The 24553-nt window shown below is 40.6% G+C and overlaps 2 protein-coding genes across 11 annotated transcripts in view; one reads left to right on the top strand and one right to left on the bottom strand.

The window, feature by feature from the left end:
• Nucleotides 1–5461, bottom strand: part of ASCC1 (activating signal cointegrator 1 complex subunit 1) — a 106897-nt gene extending 101436 nt beyond the window's left edge. For 5 of the 9 annotated variants that reach the window (XM_079137115.1, XM_079137117.1, XM_079137109.1 and 2 more), the window contains exons 1-3: nucleotides 3828–3944; nucleotides 2080–2224; nucleotides 361–460 (exon numbers count right to left, since the gene is read on the bottom strand). In XM_079137115.1, the coding sequence (XP_078993241.1) occupies nucleotides 361–460; nucleotides 2080–2191 (212 nt within the window). In that variant the 5' untranslated portion in view covers nucleotides 2192–2224; nucleotides 3828–3944. Of the gene's footprint in view, nucleotides 1–360; nucleotides 461–2079; nucleotides 2225–3649; nucleotides 3946–4211 lie in introns of those variants that run through there. The other 4 variants (XM_079137110.1, XM_079137114.1, XM_079137112.1 and 1 more) reach the window with 4 other exon arrangements.
• On the top strand, nucleotides 4004–17752 carry ANAPC16 (anaphase promoting complex subunit 16). 2 transcript variants are annotated; one of them, XM_079137143.1, is made up of 5 exons: nucleotides 4018–4143; nucleotides 5704–5748; nucleotides 9440–9606; nucleotides 15172–15246; nucleotides 17471–17752. In XM_079137143.1, exons 3-5 carry the CDS (start codon nucleotides 9465–9467, stop codon nucleotides 17584–17586), a joined length of 333 nt encoding a protein of 110 aa, XP_078993269.1. In that variant the 5' UTR covers nucleotides 4018–4143; nucleotides 5704–5748; nucleotides 9440–9464; the 3' UTR covers nucleotides 17587–17752. The 2 variants fall into 2 exon arrangements, with proteins under 2 accessions (XP_078993268.1, XP_078993269.1); XM_079137142.1 differs by lacking the exon at nucleotides 5704–5748 and having other exon boundaries at nucleotides 4004–4143.
• Nucleotides 17753–24553: the final 6801 nt, after the last annotated feature.

The raw sequence follows: 24553 nt of genomic DNA, 5'->3' as shown, positions 1-24553 counted from the left end.
CTTTCAAAATGATCATTCAATCTTCAATGTGAAGAACTGCCTTGGAAGAGCAAGAACTAATGTGTAAAGACCAGTAAATGGGTTATTTTAAGAAATCCACAGGAAAGGCATAGGGCTAACAATGAAGACAGAGATAAGTGGTGGATTCAAAAGATATTTAAGAGGTAATATCAACAAGAAGTGGCAATATACATGGTATAATGAAATTAATCTGTAATCAGGCCTTTGACATTTTAGGTCATAAAATACTACGCCATCATTAAGCAAACATGGAAATAAGTGTGGAAGATGAGCGTCAGCCTCCTGCTGAGTTTCCTGGAAGTGCCACCCTGTGATCTGCTGGGGACCTCACTCACTCACTTGTAGAGCAGATTGGGAGCACTCACGGTAGACCGGAATCCTTGCGGGGTCTGCTCTACCTCATAGGCATCACAAGGCTCATCAGCATACTCCATAGGGTCTGCAACAGAAACCACAGTAACTCCTCAGAATTGCTGCTGCTCCTTCTCCCCAGCTGTCAATCTCTCACAGGGTTTTAAAAACACAAAGGACAGGCATAAAGAATATCCCAACACATTACATCACAGAACACAGATCTGATATTCCTGCTGACCTGCTCTTGGAAGAAATTCATTTAAAAAAAAAAAAAAAGACTATTTAAAATCTTTCGGTCTTGGAACCTTCATAAAGTGGCATATACATACCAGTATTTAATTATTTTCTCTTAAAAAGCTAAGACACAAGGCCTGAGGATGTAGCTCAAAGGTACAGTGCTTGCCTAGCATGTGCAAGGCCCTGGATTTGATTCCCAGTACCACCAAAAAAATAAAAATAAAAAAAGAAAGTTCAGCTACAATAACCAATTTTTTTTTACTATCTTTTTATAATTCACATAACATAAAATTCACTCTTTAAAGTATACAATTCAGTTGGGCACAGAGGCACACACCTGTAATCCCAGCTACTTGGGAGGCTGAGGTCACATGTTTGAGAAGAGCCTTGGCAATAAAAGGAGAGCCGGGCTCAAAATAAATTAAAAGGGCTGAGATTCAGCTCAGTGGTAGAGCACTTGACTAGCACACGTGAGTTCAATCACCAGTACTCCAAAATAAATATACAATTCAGTGATTTTTTAGTACTAAGACACAAGACTACTTCAGTGAATGAGATACTAGGAGAACTTACTCCATTCAGCCCAAACATAGGGAAAAGAGGACAGATGAAGAAGATGAGTGCCTCAAGGCTGATAAGAGAATGAAGAGGATGATAGGGCATACTGACCCTCAAGCCTTAGGGTCAATGGAATAGCTCATAACCAAAAAGGGAAAAGTCACAAAAAATCTGCAAAGGCCCTGTTTATGCATTAAATCCAAGTTCAAGGTAATTATCCTGAAAATATTTACAACCTATCTAAACTTTTTATTTCCTAAAATTACCCCATATTAAAATAAAGTTAGTTGTAACTTTGGAATGGTCAATCTGTGACTACAAAAAAGAAAAATAACATAATTTTAACTGCTAACCTTATTGTCTCTGGACTAATTCTTTATGTATGCTCATTTATTTGTATAGTATGTATTACATCACAGAAAAAGGAATTTAACTTTGTCACAGAATATTAGAGGTTAATATTTACTATAATTACCCCGTGTAACATTTGAGTCTCTGAACAAAGATTAAACATGACTTATGAACTACAAGAAGGCCTCAGTCAAACAAACTCAGTAACCCTGCATCCACACAATGTTTGACTATGAGAAGCCAAACATCTCCAATTTTAGTGCCAATACAGAAATATAGTGAAACAAAATGAAGAACTGCCCCTACAAAAGTCCTTTTTTTCTTTTTCTTTTTTTCTGTGTGTGTGTGTGTGTGTGTGTGTGTGTGTGTGTGGTAGGAACACCGTTGAACTTAACCATAGCTAGGCCATGAGGCACCTTTGTTCCTAAACTTATTTTTTTGTGGTGCTGGGGATGGAACCCAGGCCTCACACATGCTAGGCAAGCACTCTACTACTGAGCTACATCCACAGCTCAGTACCTTTTACTTCTAACCTGACTTAAGAGTAACTAGGATTACCTTGATAGAAATCCTCATCATCTTCTTCATGTTGGTAAGTCTTCTCTTGGATAGGGTTCTTCCTGTAATTTCGTCCATCAATTATTAGAAGCTGTGGGCGCAGAACTTCCATGACACCGTCTCCAAATAATATTCTATCGAAATCCTGAAAAATAAATTACCATATTTTTTAATGAGAAATAAAAACCCTATATCTATTTCATGAGTCATTATATAGGCTTAAAATGATATAACTGGGCATTATTCACAGTATATCCTAAGCAAAAGTACTGATTTCCATTTGATTTCTCCAACAGAAAGTCAATTGTTGTATTTTCCACAGTATTCCATTCCATTCCTGGTTTATTCTAGATAGCAAGGTAATAAATAAACTCTCACCCCCCCCAAAAAAATGATTAAAAAGCTTTTATATACAGCCTGCTCATGACTTCAATTGATTTTTATTTTGAGAGAGGGTATCACTAAGTTGCCCGAGCTGACCTAGAACTTGGGATTCTCCTGCCTCGGTCTCCTGAGCTCATGGGATTACAGGCATGCATCACCTTAACCAGCTGGGCCCATGACTTTAAAAGAGAGAACAGAAGTCTCTTCATTACTTTAACCTAAAGTGAGTAAATTGCAAACTTCAACTTTTATCTAACCCTTTGAATATTGTAATTAAGAGAATAAAAGTTATTTAATGTACTTATCCATGGGGTAAAGGCTAAGAACTTTCAGAAGTGCTAGAAATATATAACTAACAATCAGTTCCAGTTGCTTGTGAAAATACAATTTAACTAGCAGGTGGTGCACACCTGTAATCCCAGCAATTTGGGAGGCTGAGACAGGAGGATATCAAGTTAAGGCCACCCTCAGTAATTTAGTAACAAGACCCTCAGCAACTTAGGGAGACCATGTTCCAAAATAAAAAATATATATAAAAGGGACTGGGGATGTAGCTCAGTGGTAAAGTGGGTTCAATCACCAGTATAAGAAAAAAGCTTAACCAATATGTTTCTCAGACCAATACATTGCAAAGGAAAGGAATCCAATTTCTTCAGGCCACTGTTCAACAAATGGTACATAGCCTACCAAGAAGCCAAGTTTCTAGTCACTACTTAATAAATCAGTGATTTCGGAGAGGACGGGAATGTAATTCGGTGGTATATGGCGTTTGCCTAACATGCATGAGGCCATGGGTTCCATCCCCAACACCACAAAAAAAAATAAATTCAGAAACAAAAGTCCCTTGTGGGCTAGCTATGATTAAGTTTACCCAGTGTCCCTATTACATACAGCTTGGATAATCTTTTTTTTTTTTTTTTAATTTAGCTTGGAGAGTCTTCAAGCCCCCAAAACTTACTAAGAGTTCCAAAGAATATTCATAATCCTTATTAAGCACACTAATCCTCAGTCCAACCCTCAGCAAGTCCCTTTAACTGGCAATTTGCTTAGAGACAAGCAGAGGTTTTGTGGAATTACATGGAGTAAATCTAACCGGATGGAGGAGGAGGGATGATAATTAGCAATAGTCCATTGATACTACGCCCTAGTTCTGTATTCCCCTAGGACCCTCCTCCAACCAACATACACACACACAAAATGTCTTCTCCACGGAGGTCGGGTCCTCAGACTACGAGCTCTGGAGGAAGAGATTGCAAACTTCGCATCTACCTTTCCTGTACCGCCCTGGGCTGTGTAATTGCTTAGAAGAAAGGGGGAAAAGGAGATTTGGAGAGGAAGAGGAAAGCAGGATCTTTCTGCAATACCGTTAGGGGAAACTGAAAGCCTGAATCATAAAAGCAAACCAAAAAGTACTACGCCAAACCGTAGGAATGAAAAAGCGCTCAGCAGCCATAAGAAAACCAAAGCACCCATAAGAGGCTAGAGACCCGGAAGTCATCTCCGGAAGCGGGTATTCAGTTCCTCTCCGCCCCGGCCACGCCCACTACAACACGGGCGCGCACGCCGCCGTAGGCTACCTCTGCGTAAGCGTGAGCACGCCGCCGTCCCTTCGTTGTAAGCGCGGCCTTTCTGGCTGGCCCGGGGGGCGGGGCTGAAGGGGCAAGTGCAAAAGCCGCTGAGGTAAGTAGGTGAAGATTCAAAGATATTCGGGAGCTTGTTGGGAAGGGAGTTGACCCCTGGGATCCTACCTGCACGGACTAGAAAAACGGAGGAGACAGGAGACTGCCCCAGCGGGCGTGGAAAAGGGAATTTTCCCAGGCCGCGCAGGACGGGATGCGCATGCGCGTCAAGGAGTGGCGCCTGCGCAGTGGGGCGGCCGCTTGGCGTCGCTTTTTAGAGACTGAGCTTGAGCTGGATGGGACGTTACCTTGGCTTGGAGTCAGCTTGAGACCACTGAAGTTCTGGACCCCTCCCCTCTCCACCGCCTGCCTCTCCACCCAGTTATAGCGGTAGCATCTATTTGGTTTGGATCGTAATCCAGCTGTTTAAGTGGAATACATTAGAACGTTTTGTTGATGAATTTAACGATTGCTTGTAGTAACTTGCCTTTGAATTACAACGGGAACTTTTCGCCTATTTTCCATCTATCGTTGAGCCATTTTCTAAAAGGAAGAATCCTTTTTAAGAAAATAGGCATGTTTCTACAAGAAAGGAAAGTAGTTTATAAATATGAGGTCATCCCTGTCTTACTTAAAGTAATGTTTAATCGAGCTGTACTGTGTCTCCCAAAATGTCGTTGCTTTCCTATGAGTATACTGCCAATAGTCCCAGCTTCCCTGATAGGGCCAAGTCCTAGGATACTTCATTACCAAAATTTATTCAGCAAAATCTTACAGAGCACCTTCTGTGGGCCTGGCAACCTAGTGGAAGACAGAGTTGGGTAAATACATCTGCACAACGAGGAAGAAAAAGAAAACATGATATGTCAACCCTCATGACACCAAACTTCTGTGTCCCCTGCATAACGTTTGTTGAGCTTCTGGCCCTGTTTCTGTTATTTGTAAATCATAACTGTTATTTATAAATCGTTCATCCAGAAAACACAATGATACAGGTTCTGTACCAGGTCTTGGGGTTAGAAAAACAGTACTTACCCTCTTCCCAAAATCACAAACTTCCTCCTAAGATCATGAACCATAAAATGAAAGGACTGAGGGTATAACTCAATAGTGAAGTATGTCAAGTGCATAATAGAGGACATTTCCCTCTCTCTGATCTAGCTGTGCCTATGTCGGATGGAGAGAAATAAAACTTTTCCCATAAGTATGTTGGTATATAGTATACAGAATGAACTAGTAACTTTATAGGAAAAAAAGATTCAGGAGTAGCTGGCTCAGTAGCACACACCTGTAATCCCAGCAGCTCAGGAGGCTGAGGCAGAAGGATCATGAGTTCAAAACCAGCCTCAGCAACTTGGTGAAGCCCTAAGCAACTTAGCAAGACCCTATCTCTAAATAAAATATGAAAAGGGCCAGGGATGAGGCTCAGTGGTTGAGTGCCCCTGGGTTCAATCCGCAATGCCAAAAAAAAAAAAAAAAAAAAGATTCAGGAGTAAATATCCATTAATAATTTTTGAATAGCTAATATTGTTTATCAAGCCTGAAACTGTTCCAGTTGCTTTACGTTATTAATTTCAACTTCATAACATCTATATGCCATTATTATTCCCCTGTTAACTAGTGAGACCACAGAAATAAAACAATGAAGTGATTTATCCAGAGTCATGTAAGTACTTAGCAAAACCAAGACATGGGATTGAAGATGTAACTCAATGGGAATTTGCTTGCCTAGCATTCATGAGGCCCTGGGTTCAAGCCCCACTACCAGAAAGAAGAGAAAAACAAACAGGACACAAACCTAGGCAGACTGGCATCGGGGTCAGTTCTTAACCACTATGCTGAGTTTGCCTTGAACATGACACATAACCTATCAAAAAAGCTATTGTTTCAAAAATGTTACAGCAGATAAGCTACAATGTTCTGTGCCTCATTTTATCATCTATAAAAAGAGGAAATTGGATTAAATGACCTTTGAGAAATCTGTGTTTCCTGTGAAATATTTAATTTGTTCCCCAAATGTTTACTTACATGAACAACCACTTATTATAGGCCACACAATATGCTAGGTCCAGACAGATTAGTTAATGCCTGCCCTTAGAGAGCAGTTATAATCCAGAGTTTACTGTTAGACTACTTCCATTTATGACTTGCTGATAGCATCAAAACAACCTAGGGAACGAGGATATCACACGGTTGTAGAGAATATGGTTAGCATATGTAAGGCTCTAGGTTCATTCCCCAGCACCAAAACAAAATTTTACTTAGAGCACTTGCCTAGTAGGCATGGAGTCCTGCAATCCCCAGCACCACACGTACACACACACACACAAAAAAAAACTATAGAATTGGAAATTGCTTAGGTGTATCTTTCCACCTCAGCAGAAAACTGCTTATTTAAAGTTACCTTTATGCTAATTCTAATTCTGTGCTCCATTTTTCAACCCTGACTGTCTTGTGTATGAAATGATAGTAGTTCTGAGAAATTGAAATAAAATAGGATAAAAGGAAGTCCCTTTGATTATATTCAGTTTAGAAGTCACACTGTGGCTAGCTTTTGAAGCTGGCCTCACTCTGGCAGTTGCTTAGGTGCTCTGCTGAGCAGCTGATCTCAAAATATAAAGTATAAAAGCTTTTCAGCTGAATAGAGCATTTATCGGGGGGGAAGAAAAAGATTAGAGTTTTAAATCTTAGGTGAGATATAGAAACAGTTCACAGTGGGTTCTACTCTGAACTGGTGGGAAATAAGAGACTAAGCTACTCTCCAGAAGGTGGCTAAGTTGTGTGTATGCTTTATTTGAATCCCACCAGGAATCCATTTAGAGATTTGGACTGGTCCATTACTGCTTAAATTCTTTCAAAAAGCATTTAAAAACTTATCAAACCATATTTTGACCCAGTGTGGTCAAAGATTGGATATGTATCTAACTTGAAAAGTTGTTGACTCTATGGATATGAATATAATGTGGAAAATTATCAAAGCACAGAAAAAAGAAAAGTAATCTAGTAACAAGATTAAAAATGTCATTAATCAATTTGCATTTTTAATAGGCTGATGGTTTAATTATAGCAGTAGCCTTACTGTTCTCATATTCTACTTCAGTATTAATCAGTATTACTTATGTACTTAGAAACTAAGCTCTGCTTCTCTGACAGCCTTAAATCATCATCATAAAATTAAGGACACAGCCAACATTTCAGGTACAGTATATTATTTTCCTTACTAGGAAGCTGGATGTTTTATATCGATAGAATTTATATTAGCATAGCTTTCCCTCCTTTTTTTTTTTTTTTTTTTTTTTTTCCTATTTGTAAGTGCTGAGGTTTGAACCCAGGGCTTCAAGCTTACTAAGCATGCACTCTACCACTGAGCTACAATCCCATTCTTTTTACAACTATCAAGGAAAAAAGTTAATGAAAAATATTTAACTGAGATTCTCCCCCATACACACACTAGTGCTTGAACACAGGGCCTGTACATACTAGGAAAGCACTCTCATACTGAGCACAGCCCCTGACTTTCAACTAAAATTGCATAGGAAATTCACTTTTTTAAATCCTTTTAAAGTCTTTTTTTTTTTTTTTTAATTGGGCTCAAGTTCAAAAACCAAAATTAATCATGCCGTGCACTGTGGCACATTCGTATAATTCCAGCTACTCAGGAGGCTGCATCAAGGAAGATTGCAAGTTCAAGATCAACCTGGGCAACTTAGCAAGACCGTGTCACAAAATAAAATTTTAAAAAGGGTTAGGGATGTAGCTTAGCGGTAGAGTACTTGCCTAGCATGTGCAAGGCCCTGGGTTCAATCCCAACTACTGCAATAAAAAAAGAAAAGAAAAGAAAAATCAACCAGTAACCAAGGCTGGGCCTGGAACTCTCGATTCCCTGGTCTCAGAGTATCTGGGACTACAGGCACGTGCCATCATACCTGGCTAAAGTCATTTTTTAATTAAATACTAGAACTCCACTGGCCATATGTGGCTATTGAAATTTTAGTTAACATTAAATAAAATTGAAATTATAATTCTTCAGGCACAGTTAATTTATAGCCACAACATGAAACTAGTGGCTACCACATAGGACAGTGCAGAAATAAAACATTAGAACATTTCCATTACAGCAGAAACTTCTATTAGCATGGTGCTAGATCTTTTTCTTTTAGAAAGTATAAACGTCATGGTCTGGGGATAGAGCTCAGTGGAAAACACCCTGGGTTCAATCCCCAGTACCACAAAATAAATAAATTAAATAGAAAGTATATACTTTAGAATCTTTTGTTATAATGGCATAAGCTTCTGTGCCAGAGTGTTCTCATTTTGAACATTTTTTAGGAAATCATGTATTCAGTACAGATTACCCCATTTACATTGGGATGCTGGGGATTGAACCCAGGACTTTACGCATGCTAAGTGAGTACTTTACCACTGAGCAGTCTCCTCCAACCCTTTTTATTTTAAAACAGGGCCTTGCCAGGTTGCCCATGCTGGCCTTGAACTTGGGATCCTCCTGCCTCAGCTTCCTGACTAGCTAGGATCACAGGTGTGTGTCACACACCTGGCTCCATTTGAATTTTTTTTTTTTTTTTTTTTTTTTTTTTGCGGTGCTGGGGATTGAACCCAGGGCCTTGTGCTTTCAAGGCAAGCACTCTACCAACTGAGCTACATCCCCAGCCCTCCATTTGAATTTTCTGATGAGACAAAGGATTAAACATGCACAGATGTTATAGTAATAAAAGGCCAGGATTTCCAGGATCATTCATTTCCTGAGCTATTTTGTTCCAGTTTTGGGACGCCACCAAGTGATAAATTCAGGTATTACATTTAGATTAAATTTTTTTTTTTTTTTTTTTTTTTTAATTTTGGTGAAAGTGCCAATGTGTATTTCCTAACCAATTTCCCTTCCCTGGGAACAGAACACAGTGTTATTCTGGAATCTTATTTGGAAAATTTTATGAGTGAACTTCTTGGTGTGGTTTGGTCAGGATGAATCCAAGACAAACTGTCCTATGGAAGATAATTGTTTTAACCTCTTAATTTATGTCCTCAATCACATTTTTGTCTTGGCACTGCCATAATTTATAAATCACCTACAGTCCACCTCAAATGACATAAACAGTTTGCTAATGGTAGGAAGTAATTTTTTTAGTAGACAAACTATTGTTAAGCATATTTTCATTTCAAAACCTGCATGACATTTTGGCCTGAAGTTTCAATAAAAGATTGTTGGAAGTAGAGACTTTAGAAAAAAAGGAGAGCTAATTCTTTACAAAATGATATGCTGGCCCTTACAGCAGCTAGAGTGAAATGTTGTCAGTCTTCCATCTATAAACTTGCCAATTGCTGTTTTTCTTTCTCTTCAGTGAAGTGAGAATTCCTCTAGAAGAAATGGCAGCCTCTTCATCCTCCTCTTCAGCTGGTGGGGTCAGTGGAAGTTCTGTTACTGCATCGGGTTTCAGTGTCTCAGACCTTGCCCCACCACGGAAAGCCCTTTTCACCTACCCCAAAGGAGCTGGAGAGATGTTAGAAGGTGATCTCATGCTGCTTTTTGCTGAATAACTGGATTCAGACCTGCAATGAATATTAATTAGAAAGAAGCTATTAAGTAGATTAGAGATGAGTTTGCCCTGACTTCAGCTCCACATTTCATCTCTTTTCCACATCCAAAGTAATATCTTCAAACATAACTCTTGTTCCAGAATCAGAATTTTGATGCTAAAAAGGACTTTTGAATGCAGGGAGGTCATCTGGAGTTCCTTAGATCCAAAAACATTAAAAGTGATTTGATCATGTTAAAGGCAGAGTCAGCACTGGAGCCCGGAATTCTCAGTCTCTTTCTCCAATTTGCTTTATCTTGGCCCCTGTCCACTTCTCAATTGTTAGTAAGTTTTAATGTGTTTTTTTTTTTTTTTTTTCTAATGTAATTAATCTACAGACAGATAAGCCCCACCAGAGAGGTTCTGAGACAAAAAAACTGATACACTATTAGGTAAAGATGATTCCCCGTCCCACTGTGTGACATGCAGTGTGGTTTGTCTGCACCAGAGAGATTTACGTAGTCATCCTCCATCTTATTCAGCTAACATTTGCAAACTGGCTGGTCAAGATAAGGGTACAGTCAGTAAGCATGAATCAGCATGGGTAACTGGAATTTTGAGATTTCTGTCACTTTAGGAACAAGACTAATAATTCTTAATAGGGAGCTTAAAATTCACCTGAGGAGCTTATTTAAAATGCACTTTGCTGGGCCAACTTCAGAGATTCACAATTAGTCTAGCACATTTTTGACCAACATTTAGGGCCTTTCCATGAGGGTAATCTTCTCACCATATTTTGAAAAACATTGGCAAAGAACCTACTAAGGACTCAAAATCTACTTAAGTAAGCACTTTGATGCTTATTTATATATTGATCTTTTTTGCTCTAAATCTAGCATATTTATATAAATATATTTTAAATTAACCTTGGAATGTCTCTGAAACAAACTGTATCAGGAGTTGGGGGGTTCTTTATTCATTTATATCAGGCATAATAAAAAGCAAAGTTTTGCATTAAACCAGGCCAAGCACTAGAGCTGATTCTTTGGTTTTTTTTATTAGTGCTAAGGATCAAAGCCAAGTTTTGCACATGCCAGAAAGGTGCTCTACCACTGAGCTACATCCCCAGCCATTCAGGGCAAACATGAAGAATCACTTATGACAGGAAAAATGGGAAGACTCCAGGAGCATTAGGCTGTCTAGAGTTGTTGAGGTTCTGATCGGAAGTGAAATAAGTGACCAGGCAGCACATATAGTGAATAAGATGTTTGAGGTGTGTGTGCTTAGGCTTTTGCCTTTTCATTATCTGCATTTGTGTTAAGTTAGCACCTGAGCACCTATAATCCCTGCTACTCTGGAGGCTGAGGGAGGAGGATCACAAGTTCAAGGTCAGCCTGAACAACCTAGCAAGACCCCATCTCAAAATGCAATAGGAAGGGCTGGGGATATGGCTGAGTGGTAGAGGGCTTGCTTAGCATATGCAAGGCCCTGGCTTCAACCCTCAGTACCACTACAAAACAGAAATACTCAAGTTAATTTCACAACTCTGAGTGGAGGTAGAAAACAGGGCCTTGTTCACTATATTTGGCATTTAAAATATATTATGATTTTAGTTATGTGCGGATGTGGTTTTAAGGAAGTTTCCCACAAAACAAAAGTTGAAGGCACTTGAGTTGCTTAATGAGTTTTATAGCAGCAGAAGAGAAATTGATGCTTAAAAATAGCACTCTAAGATTATCTTGAAGTCATTTAAATTCTACCTACAAGAGAAATTTTAACACTAGAGGTACCTCCATAGTCTTAAAGCTATCAGCATTCTTTGTTAGGATGTACCAGATTATGTAGAAACATTAAGGAAGAAAAGCTACTGAACTTTGTCTTAATGTTGATGTTCTAACAAGTTATAGTCTATCCATTTTTACTGCTTCATGGAGGAGTATGTTGGTTTTTTTGGCTTTTATTTATTTATTTTTTTTTTGGGGGGGGGGGTTGGTTCCATCCCTAGCATTTTTTCGTTTTGTTTTGTTTTGTACTTTGAGACAGTCTCACTAAGTTGTTTAGGGCTTCACTAAGTTATTGAGGCTGGCCTCAAACTTCCAATCCTCTTGTCTCAGCCTCCTGAGTTGCTGGAATTACAGGCATGTGGCACCATGCCTGGCTTGTGTCAGGTTCTTTTAATTTAGTTCAAATTCACAAGGCAATCATAGTTCTTCTTAGCTTTTAAATTTCACCAGTAATTTAAAACTGTTTACACTTAAAAACAGACTTAAAAAAATAACAGAACCAGCTGTGGTGGTTCACGACTATAATCCCAGCAACTTAGTGAGGCCCTAAGCAACTTAGCAAGACCCTGTCTCAAAATAAAAAGTTTTAAAAAGGGGTGGGTATATAGCTCAGTGGTTAAACACCCCTGGGTTCAATTCCTGGTACAAAAATTTAAAAAACCAGAGGGCAGTCCCTGGACTATCTTAATCAATTCAAGCATAGTAAATTGAAGAGTACAGTCATCCCTCAGAATCCACAGGAGATTTGTTCAAGGACCACCAGCACCCTACTCCTACCACCACACCACACCTCCTTCCTACCTCCCACTTAATACACCCCACCCCTATGGATACTAAAATAGCAGATACTGGAGTCTCTTCCACAAAATGGCATAGTATTTCATATAGCCTATATACATCTTCCAGTACAACACTCCTAAGTGTGTGTTGGTTAGGATGTTAGATTTGGAAGCATTTCTACCACGTTTATAGATGGTATTATTATGCAATTAATCTAATACACATGCAGGGAACCATTTTTCTTACAATTGTAGAAATATAAAATAGGAAGGATTGCTTGTAAAGAGTAAGGAACAAAAGTAGCTAGGAGATGGGTCAGATGCTGTTTATAATCTTCAGTTCAATTTGCCATTGCAGCTTCCCAAGTTGATGATAATAAATCCAAATAACCTGTAGTTAAACTTGCAAATTAACTTTTTGGAGCATGAGCTCTCTGATAACATACACCCCACATGAGCAGCATACAGCTGATTTTAGCTCTCCTGACCTTGGCTAAGATTATCCTAAACGAGTTATTAGTTCAGAAGTAGCTGTATTTAGTGACTTTGTTGTCCACTGAAATATATACTATCTGGCATGGTCTAATTTCCTTCTGGTGAGGTAGTAGTCTTTTAAATGAATTTGTTAGCATAATATTTATTGGAGTTAGTGATAGTATTAGATTTGAGCAATTTACTGAACTGTTCGCCATTTATAACCTTTGCTCATCCATGAAGAGGAAAGCAGATGTATTTGCTACTTGATGTTTTACAAAGGATTTGATTACAATTTCTAAATGGAAGACACATTGCCCCAGGCTGACTTCTCTCTGGAGAAATTCCAAGCTTTAGGTTGGTACAGATAGCACATCTAATGGGATATGGCTAAGAAGCAGTGGACTTTGCTTAATACAGAGCTACAGATCAACAAAAGTATGTTTGATAGGCATGTAATATGTGTCTGATAGGCAGAGTGATATGTAGGTACCCTTTTGAAAGATAAACTTACTTTTTTTTTCTTTGAAGTTGATTACCGAGGAAAATATGCAAATGTTGTAATGTAAGCATTTTATCTTAATAACATCTATGATTAAAATATAAGTGAGAGGCAGCACTTCCAAGAGCTTCTGCCCACATGTTGGCTTGATCCTTACAGCTCGTAATTCCCACTACCTTGTGTGAGATCCTAAAGTTCAGAATCAAATCAGACTTGAAGCCAGATGGATTTGTGCATTCCGGTAATCCCAGAACTGGGGAAGCTGAGACTGGAGGATTCCAGGTTCCAAAGCCAGTGTGTGTAACTTAGCAAGACCCTGTCTCATAATCTAAAAAGGACTAGGGCTAGGGATGTAGCTTAGTGGTATAGCACCCCTGGGTTCAATCTCTAGTGCCACCAAAAAAAAGTGGGGGGAGCAGAAGAAAAAGAAAACATTATTTTTTTAAAAAAAATTGCATCATTGATATCAAATGTTCACAACAGTTCCTCTTCCCATAGTGAAATTCATAGTTATGCACTGTGTGTGCTGCCAATTGTTCTTATCTTGAGAAGAAAAAAAAAAACCCAACTCAGTGATGTAATCAGCATGCCTAGATCTTTAAACTGGATAGTCCAGGGCAGGGTGTAGCTCAGTGGTAGAACATCTGCTTAGCATGCATGAGTCCACAGCACCAAAAAATAAACTAACTGGATCTTTGGATATTCATCATAATGTACAGTTAATTAAAATGAAAAAATTGTTTTGCTCAGCTTAATTTATACAGTGTACTTACAAATGATTTACATTCAGTCAGAGAAGTGGGAAGAGAAGGAATTGTATCCTATGTATTTTACAATATGTGGATTTGCAGACTGTAACTCTATTTCAAGATAATGTACATCTTAAGAATTATACTTTCTTTCTTTTTTTTGGCATCAGTTTGAAAATAGCATTGGAAGAAAGCCCTCCTAGTTGTGTATTCAAGCCATTTGGATACAATATCTGTGGCTTTTCTAGTTGATACCATGACTTCTGAAAGGTTTGCCTGTGTGAAACTCAGTATGAGGCCAGAAAGTGTTTGTCCTCTCCCCTTGTCACTTAATACCTGACCTACACACTAGTCCATGATTGATGGCTGAATGCTTGACATCTGGTAGTGCTGGCATATACTATTGCCTCAAAAAAGACAGCAATGTCCTCCCTCTCCATTTGTTGTACAATTTCTGCAATAAGATATATACCCCCAAGTGGTGACTGCTGCCCTTTAAAAAAATCTAATTTTCCTACGTGAAATATGTATCTTTGGGGCTATGTTTTGCTGTATCAGCCTTTTCCTGACAAGGAATAACATGAACTAATGCTGTTACACAATCATCTTCCAAGTACTGTGGTGACCAAGTTAGCCACCTCCTCATTGGCAGTCCTTGGCACCAGGACAGTTCTAGGTTCTGAACTTGCACCACACTCTTATCGTCATCCAAATTGCAGTGTTTTGCTTCAGTTGGAAAATCAAGGTTAAAATTTGTGTTTACAGAATGAAAGTTCCCAGCAGTGTTTTGATGTAGTTTGATATATGAAAAATCAACAAAGATTTTTCCCTCAGCTTTGTTTTTTAGAATGAAAATGATTTGGAGTTTGTGTGAAACTTTGTATTTTGATAGCACAGGTGCCACATGGTCAAATGTGTCAACTGCAATGTTTGCCTGGTGCACAGAAGAGAACATTAAGAAACTATCAGGTTGGGAGGAGGAAAATGCTGACCAGTCCATCACACTGAGGTTTCTTGTTTTTGTTTTTTTAAACACTATTTTTAAACTCTTAAACAAGTAGAGGGACTATTTTAGCATTCTAGGTATAGAAGAAGTAGCCTTTATGACAGAGCGGTATTAGTTCTAATTAAAACACAAATCCTTTTTGTTAACACTGAAAAGAAGACCTGGAATGTAAAAGCAGGGAAAAGAATGGTCAGGTTTACTTGGTTTATCTGAAGCCATAAAACCTGTAGAGCAGATTAAAACTGTTTCCTCTTTTATTTATAGATGGCTCTGAGAGATTCCTCTGTGAATCTGTTTTCAGTTATCAAGTGGCATCCACGCTCAAACAGGTGAAACACGGTAAGCACCTGCGTGCTGTGTACTTGGCTCTGCAAATACATTCATGGAGGGCGAGGGAGGCAGATTCTTCAAAGTCGGCATGCTGTAACAAACCCCCCAAACTCAGCAAAATTATTTAAGTGGACTTCTTAAATGAAAGAACATTTTAAGGTCTTAATGATCAGACTGAATGTCTGCATTGAAACTTAAAGTTGGAGTCAGAGGGGTTGGTTTTCTAGGGAAGTTGATACTTCCTGCTCCTCTTGTGTTGTCTTTTCCTTTCCTTTCTGAAACCTTTTACTGTTGTCCTCCACGTGTTACCTCTTCAGTTTCAAGCATTTGTGTATACCTCATGGTCTTTATAGTATGATTTCTGCCCCATCTACGCCTTCATACATCAGGGGACTGTTCCCCCACCACACCACTTCTCCATGGAAAGCATTACGTAGCGGAGAAAGCCGTAGTTGCCCCCACTCCAGTACTGAATCACTATGGCATGGAGGATGAGTCCTCTTTAAGGCTAGAACAGGGCTGGGCACTGTGGCACACACCTATATTCCCAGCCATTCAGGAGGCTAAGGCAGAAGAATCAGAAGTTTCAGGCCAACCTTGGCAACTTAGCAGACCCTGTCTCAAATTTAAAAATAAAAAGTACTGAGATGTAGCTGAGTAGTAAAGCACACCTGGGTTCAATCCCTAGTTCTACCAAATAAATAAATAAATAAATAAATAAATAAATAAAACAGGTCTAAGGATATAGTTCAGTGGCAGAGCACTCGCCCAGCATGAATGAGGACTTGGGTTCAATACCCAGTACCACAAAAACAACTAAGAAAAGGGCACAGCTGCGCATGCTGGCACTTGCCTATAATCCCAGGTCCTTGAGAGGCTCAGGCCGGAGGATCACAAAGTTGAGGCTAGCCTCAGCAATTTAGCATGACCTTGACTCAAAAAGTAATTTACAAAGGTCTGGGGATATAGCTCAGTAGTAAAGCACCCCGTGTTCAATCCCCAGTACAGCAAAAAAAGAACACATAGCAAAAATGTGATGATTGGTTTTGTTTTTCATAGTACTAGGGATAGAACCCAGGATCTGACACAGGCATAGGCACATGCTAGGCCAGCACTCTACCACTGAGGCTATGTCTCCAGGCCTGCAATGATTGACTTTTTTTTTTTTTTTTTTTTTTTTTGCGGTGCTGGGGATTGAACCCAGGACCTTGTGCTTGCAAGGCAAGCACTCTGCCAACTGAGCTGTATCCCCAGCCCGATAATGGACTTTTAGCATTGTAAAACCTTTTTAGAAAAAGAATAGAGTACAGAAGTCACCTTCCATAAGAAAACTTGGTCACTGAGGCTGCTATGATGTGAATGAAGAAGGGAGATGAGAGTTTGAGATCCTTTGCATGACACCTACAAGAGAAAAAAATGCCTACATGTTATACTTGAAAATATGCAGAATGATTAAGTAAATGTTTATTTTGATCTGGAATGTTTCAACTGTGTGGTCAAAAGCAGTTAAAATGGGAAATGGTCATGTAGCTCAGTAGTAGAGCTAGCATGTGCATGGCCCTGGGTTTACTCTCCAGCACTGAGGCTGGTGGGGAAGGCAGTGAAGATGAATGGAGAATGATTGGGAATGGTTTTTTCTATTTTTTAAGATTAAAGGGGTTTTTTGGGGGGTGGTACTGGGGATTGAACTCAGACACTCAACCACTGAACCCCATCCCCAGCCCTATTTTGTATTTTATTTAGAGACAGGGTCTCACTGAGTGCTTAGCACCTCACTTTTGCTGAGGCTGGCTTTGAATTCACGATCCTCATGCCTCAGCCTCCCGAGCCACTGGGATTACAGGTGTGTGCCACTGCACTTGGCTAAGATTAAAGTTTTCTTGGCGTTGCATCCTGTAATCCCAGCCACTCGGGTAGCAGAGGCAGGATGATCACAAGTTTGAGTCCATCCTCAGCAACTTGGCAAAATCCTCCCTCAAAGTTTAAGAATATAAACAGAAGAATCGAGGATGGAGCTCAGTGGTAAACTACTTCTGGGTTCAAACCCCTGTACCAAAAAAAAAAAAAAAGAAAAAGAAAAATTTTCTGATCAATATAAGTAGACCCCATTACCAAAATATTGAGGGGGAAAATCCAACTAGAAATTATTTTTAAACCAGTTATCCTGTTGGTGGTTGGTGACAGTGTCATGGGAAATACATTGTTGTGTAGTAATATCTCCTTGACTCTACAGATCAGCAAGTTGCTCGGATGGAAAAACTAGCTGGTTTGGTGGAAGAGCTGGAGGCCGACGAGTGGCGGTTTAAACCCATTGAGCAGCTGCTGGGGTTCACGCCCTCCTCAGGTTGATGTTGCCCAGATGGTCTCCCCTGGAGCCCAGCCAGAGCAGAGCCGGCAAGAGACTGTCACAGCTTATGCAGCCTCTCAGATTCACGGCTGTATCACCAAACTGCTAATTCACATCTACTTGCTTTCCCTGTATCTATCCACAGCCAACAAATACTTAAATATGTGATCTTGCAGGGAAAATGTTTATTTGTTTAAAAAAATATTGGGAATCAGATTAAGACAATCAATTTCAGAGAGCCAGGAGGTTTGGGTTTAAGAGATATTTATAAAATTTTCACAAGCTAAGTAGGATTTGTGCCAGAATTAGCCAACTAAATGGTATGCACTCTGTCCGTCATACGGTGCCTGGAAATTTTTCACCGGTGAAGTCCAAGGTGAGGATCTATAGTTATACTTTTCTGACCTAAACATTTCTTTTCACAGAGGAATGTGATTTCAACTCAGGACCTATCCAAATGAGGAATTTTTAAATGTTCTTTTTTTTCTTTTTCCTATTTTTAGACATTCTATAGATTCTACTTTTTTCTAACCTCTTCTAGACATACTGGAAAAAAAAAAAACTTTTTTTTTTTTTTTTTTTTTTTAATATAGCAACAGTTGTAAAAATAAAACAGTGAGCAAAATCCTTTTAAACACAGAACTCTTCCATTCAGCTCATTGGTAGACTCAAGCAATTCTGTAGCAAAGCCTTTGAAAGCACTCCAGATTGGTGTTTTTATCCTTTCAACGTCCGTGGGATTTGGTATAGGGAAAGAGGTCAAGTTACTTTTTACAAAAATCTAAAAACTATTTCTCCTAAGCACATGGTAGATTTGCTTTGCTTCAGATTTTTTTCCTTTGTAGAAGGGTCTAAATTTATGTTATCAGTATCTGAGTAGGTTTTGTACCCGTTATAGAGGAAAACCTGGAAGGCTGAGAAGTGGGGTTTGGTTTTGCTTTGCTTTTGGGTTCTCTGCAGGGGATCCCAGTGTCTACACTGCACAATTAGGGGAATCATTTATTACATTGTATACATATTTTGCCTTATCATTTGCTTTTCTCCTCATAAACAACTTAGGCCTGACCTTCTTAGAGTTGCTTAATTATAAATAAATATAATCCCAGTAGCAATTAATCTTAATCTCAGGAGTTCAAAATGTTTTAACACAGACTACCTGACAGGGAGCGGGTGACTTCACTCAGTTGGTAAAGTCTAGGCCCAGTGAAGATGAAGACCTGCTCAGGTCACACAACTCAGACAGAAGGAATGTAGGATCCTGGGATAAATCAGAGTTGCTTGATAGCTCAGCTTGCTATTCTTGTCTCTAAAGCAAACCACAGAGAACTACAAGCTCACCTTTTTATATCACTCAACCAAAACAAGACACATGTATAAAAGCAGTTATTTCCCTGCTGCTTATCACCAGTCATCTTGCTGATAACCAGGGAAAAACTAAAAATAACCTGCACTGCAATAAACCTTTAAATTAGAACTTCAGTGACAATTGGGAAGTGATCACAATCTCTCTTATTTCATTTGTAAAGCTGTGCAGAACAGACACTGCATCACCCCATCTTTACACTTTGGTATTTGAACTTTTTTTTTGGGGGGGGGGGGGGAGGGTACTAGGGATTAAACCCAAGTCCTTTTTATTTTTTATTTTGAGACAGGATCTCACTGAGTTGCTATGGCTGGCCTCCAACTTGTGATATTCCTGCCTCAGCCTCCCAAGTTGCTGGAATTACAGGCATGTGCTACCATGCCCAACAGTATTTGAGTTTTTAACAGAATGTCTCCTAAGCTGGATATTTCTTTTTATGACCTTAGAAATTAAAGACATCTGCACAATGCAGTGGCACACACCTGTAATCCTAGTGGTTCAGGACCCTAAGGCAGGAGGATCACAAGTTCATAACCAGCCTCAGCAACGTAGTGAGACCCTGCCTCAAAATAGAGTTGGGGATATGGCTCAGTGATTAAACACCCCTGGGTTCAGTCCCTGGTCCAAAAAAAGAGATCTTAAAGTTGAACTGAAATTTTTTCAGTGTTCACCTCGATTATTCAGGTACTTCTTGAGTCCTGTCAAGAACAAGACCCTCACTGGTTTTTGAATATGGCATCTCCCTCTTTGCACCTTCTATTGATCTTTATGTCCTATCATCTACAACTCCTGGTACCATACTTTGAGCTCAGAGATGGGCCCTGTGGCTCATCTGTTCAGAGTAAGTCTGCACAGCTAAGGTTGGTCATGTCTGGATGCAGATTCAAGTCTGCCAGACTGTGAAGCTGAGATCATGCTTTATCACTGAACCCAGCTCAGAACGTTGCACAGAGAAAAATTCTAAAACCTCTTATTGATAAAATGAATTAACTACCTGGAGAAAATAAGTCTTATCACTACCTTCCCTTCTTCCTTCCAGGTCTTGGTAAGAAGGGCTTTCAAGCATGATGGAGGAACGGCTCCTTCAGGAGCAGACAAGAATCAGCTTTCCACATATACTCTTAAGATTCAGAGTTGGGGAAATATTGTTAGGTGCTAGGGAAGGCTGGGGATACCTGAGTGAGCAAGAAGGAAGGCAAGAGGTCAGAGGGCAGCCAGCAACCAGGACTGCACAGCTAGCCAGCCTTGGGAGGCTGATGGAGACATGCCTCCTGTGCATAAAACAGTTGGCAGTTTCCAGAGCATTTTTACATATCTTGTCTGGCTTCTCACATCAATCCTGTGATAAATGAGACAAGTAACTTACAGTTGAAGAAATGGGTAGAGAAGGTAAGATATCAATGCAGTATTGCAGTTAATAAACAAGGGAGCTGGGTCTTGTGGATTGTCTCTGCCCATTGGTTCATATGTTTCAGAATCTGAAGTCAGAGCTTGCTATTGATAAGAAATTGTTCGTTATCAGTCTGACAACTCCATATAACTGGTGTCTCATAGTAGTGAGACATAAATAATAAACAATGGCTCGTTTACTTTTATATAGTAAAAAACTGAAACATTTTTACTTCACATTTAATTATCCAGTGGCAACATTAAGGTTCAGAGTTTTGTGGAGGGTTGGTTTTCTTGGTTTGTTTGATATAGCATCTCTCCATGTTATCCAGACTGGCCCTGAACTGGGCTCAAATGATCCTCCTGCCTCAGCCTCCCAAGTAGCTGGGACTACAGGTGTGTGCCACTGCACCCAGCTAAAAATCCAGAGTTTCCCCCGAAACACTTTAGAATGTTATGTATTAGTACCATCCCATACCTGTCACTCACCTGGAATGACAGTGGACTTGAACTATATATCAGACTCAGGGTCCAAGGCTCTCTCTCGAATCCTCTGTTCCTAATTAGGGCACCAGATACTGAAGTGGTAGAAACTTGGCACCTTCAGGCTGAGGACCTTTACCTCTGTGAAGGAAAGGAAATAGGACCAAGAGAGCCCTACCTCCCAGAAGGGAGAAACGACCAGTGACCTGCCCTTTCCTGCAAACCTGAGAGATACTGTGCTTTGTCCTTTGCCAAAGCACCTACCTTTGCCTAAACTAACTTGCCAGGCCTCCTTGTAATTGTCTGAAGTTCTGACCAAGGCAAAACCTTTCATTCCACAAAAGAGATAAAAGTCTTAAATGACAGATACTTGGGAGAGTTAAATCTGGTTGCAAGCAGAACATAAATGATGCTAATCCTTTTCTTGTTTTCCCAATGTTGAGTTTGGGAGGGAGGTCGCTCCAAGGGAGAAGGGGGAGGAAGACTGGAGCCTGCTGTTTTGCCATTAGCCCTTCAATGCATAAGTTTGTTCACATCTGATCAAAGTGGGGTCTCAGATCATTAAAGCTGGGAGAGATCATGTAGTTCCCCCCTTGCTTACAGACAGGAAGTTGCAGCCTGATCATTCATTCACTGCCAGATCCCAGTACCTAGGACAGCATCCGCACATAGTAGGTATATAACAAGGTGTTGATTTTTCAGTGCTAGAGATAGAACCCAGGGCCTCATGCACGTTAAACAAGTACTCTACCACTGAGTTATACCTTACATAGGTATTTGTTAAGCGATAAATGACATATATGAGCATTTACCTTTTTTTTTTTTTTTTTTTGAAACTACTGTTTCCAGTGTAAAATCCATAATGGAGTAATATCTGAGGCAATTCGGATAATTAGTGGGCAGAGGGAAAACTGTTACCCAGGCTGAGGCCCAGGCTCCTTCTATAATGCTACTACTACACTGTCAGGTAGAAGCTGTGGAACAAATGGAATCTCTTCCAGAGCAGCCATGTTTCACATGACCGTGTGTGTGATGAGCCAAGGCAGATGATGCTGGTGGCTCCCCGCCCTCCTCATGGGCTCCTGCACACGGGCCTGGTGGTAGTGCCATGTGCAGGCATCCGCAGCCAGTCTCCACCTCTCAGATGCTTTAGTTTCTCCAGTCAAGTTTCCTAGGAGGACTTGTTTTCCCAATTTAGCCTATTTCCTTGTAATAAAGCTGTCTAGAGCAGGTAATGAAGCAACATACAATTTATTACCCTAAGAAAGAGAGGGATGTAACTTTTCAGATGTCTTATTCTTTCAGCAGATACTTACCGAGCACTTCCTGTGTCTAGCATATGTAGATGCTGAGGATGTTACAGAACGAGACCCAGGCCAGGTGTGGTGGCACACCCCTGTAATCCCAGCGCTCACAAAGTTGAGGTAGGAGGATCACAAATTCAAGGTCAGCCTGGGCAACTTAGTAAGACCGTCTCAAAATAAAATATAAAGAGGCTGGGAATGTGGCTCGGTAGTAGAGGGTTTACGTGGTATGTGTGAGGCCCTGTGTTTGATCTCCAGCATCTGAAATAGATGGATGATAGATAGACACAAGATAAAAAAGGCTGGGGATGTAGCTCAGTGGTAGAGCACTACAAGGTTCAATCCCCAGTACCCGCCCCCCCAAAAAAGACATGGTTATTAACCTCAAGGTGTTTACATAAACACTAAGAGAAAAAGATAATTTAAGTGTAAAAACTCTGATCAGGGGAAGCATGAAGTACTATAAAATCTCATAGCAAGGACAACTAATCCATCTTGGCAAGAGATCAGAGAAGACTTTCTAGAAGGACTATGAAGAAAAAGCAGTTGTGGGAAGGAAGGACTTTCTAAGTGGAGGGCATGAGATGAAATGTGCAGAGGCCCAGGGGTGAGCGGCAGCATTGTGCTTTTGTAGGGCTGCAGATGGTTTGTCACGGTTGATTCAGAGTGTAAGGGCAGGAGAGGAGACTGATGCACTTTGCTAAGGATTTGAACTTCAACCAGAGGATAGTGGGGAACCACTGAAGAGCTCGAGGTAAGGGAACTCCAAGCTGGTTACACTTTAGAAAACTCAGTAGGAGGGAATGACGGAGGATCAGTGGTGTTCAGATCCAGATCTCTTGGAAGCTGGTATAGAAATACAGAAAGAGATGACCACTGCCAGAAAAAAAAGATGTGGGGACAAGAGGACCAATTTGATTTGATTACTCAAATGTGTCCTCCACGGGACTTGGTGGCTGGTGGAACTTGGAGAACTCAGGGAAAACATCCAAGTTTCTTGAGATAGGAACTGAGGGACTAGTCACGCCATTCACTAAGATTAGGGTACAGAGAGAGGAGCAGGCTCAAGGAGGCATCCGGTAGTCAGCTCTAGACCTACAGGATAGGAGTGTGGACTGGGCTGGTTAGATTTGGGGCTCACCAGCCTAGAGATGTTTATCAAACCAAAGGTAGGGTATGGATAGAATTACCCAGAGGGAAAGCCCATGGAGTGAGAACAGAATTGCACCAAGGAGGGATCTCCCAAGACCAGTGACATATGAGGGAAGGCAGAGGAGGAGGATTCCAGAAAATCAACTGGCAAAAAGTCCCCAGAGAGACAGCAGGAATGTGGCATCACGGAAACCAGGGGGGGGAATTTTTGAGAAGGCTGCAAACAGTAGTATCCGACGCAGCCAAGCAATTCCATGAGAGAAGGGATGGAGAAGACCTCGGTCTTACCAAGAAGGCTGTTGGTGACTTTGTCTTGAGCATAGCCACCTCAGGGGTTAGTGGGGTGAGCCATTCAGCTATGGGTAGGAGGATGAGTGGAAGGAGAAAAGATGGGACCAACTCTAGAAGACCTTCAAGACTTTAGCAGAAAAGGGTGGCAAAAATGAGGGACAAGACAGCACAGAGTCCAGAGAGAGTCAGAGAAAAGGGACAGTTGAGGGTAAGGTTGCTGGGCAAGTGGGAGGAGAAGGGATGCAGAACCTGGTTGGAGTGAAGGAGGGAAAAAGAATAAGGCTGATGTGAGCACATGTGTAGGTGAGGTAGCAGGAAGTCCAGGGAGCTCCCATCTGGTGGCTTTTATTTTCTCTGTGAAGGAGGAGGCAACTAGAATACTGCCGGTGGTAAGGGGCAGGAGGAAGTGGGAATAGTGGGGTCAGGAGTTGTCCCAGGGTCAGGAGGCTCACCAGGCACATTTAGTGCCCTGTTGCACTCAGAGTCTGTGAACTGCATAGCACAATCTTTGGGGAAGTCCACAGCCTGGCAGTGGGAATGGAAAAAACTAAATAGTTGGTGGTTAAGGTTTTGCATGGTAATGGCAAGGGCATCAGCAAATTGTTGGTCTAGGCAGGAGAGGAAGGGAAGTGAAAATAAGAGAGGTTGCCAGAAAGAAATATATATGGAGGGCCTACATGGCACAAGTAGCATGCAGGGAAACAAAAACAAAAGGTCAGGGGCTGGAGATGCAGTTCCGTGGTAGAGTGCTTACCTAGCACGCACGAAGCCCTGGGTTCCATCCAAAACAGAAGGAGAAGGCGGTAGTCCCCAGACCTGGCTGTCCTCATAATTAAGCTAAATAACAATACAGACTCCCCAGCCTCATTCTGGGGTCCAACAAGTCAGTGCAAGGGGTGACATCAAATGTGACTCTTCTGGAGTTGATTTTTTTTTATTTGTAATTTTTTTGTAGTTGCGGATGGACATCATGCCTTTAATTTGTTT

Source organism: Sciurus vulgaris, assembly GCF_902686455.1.
Source record: "Sciurus vulgaris genome assembly, chromosome: 4".
NCBI classification, from domain to species: domain Eukaryota; kingdom Metazoa; phylum Chordata; class Mammalia; order Rodentia; family Sciuridae; genus Sciurus; species Sciurus vulgaris.
This window is presented reverse-complemented; position numbering and strand designations above follow the sequence as displayed.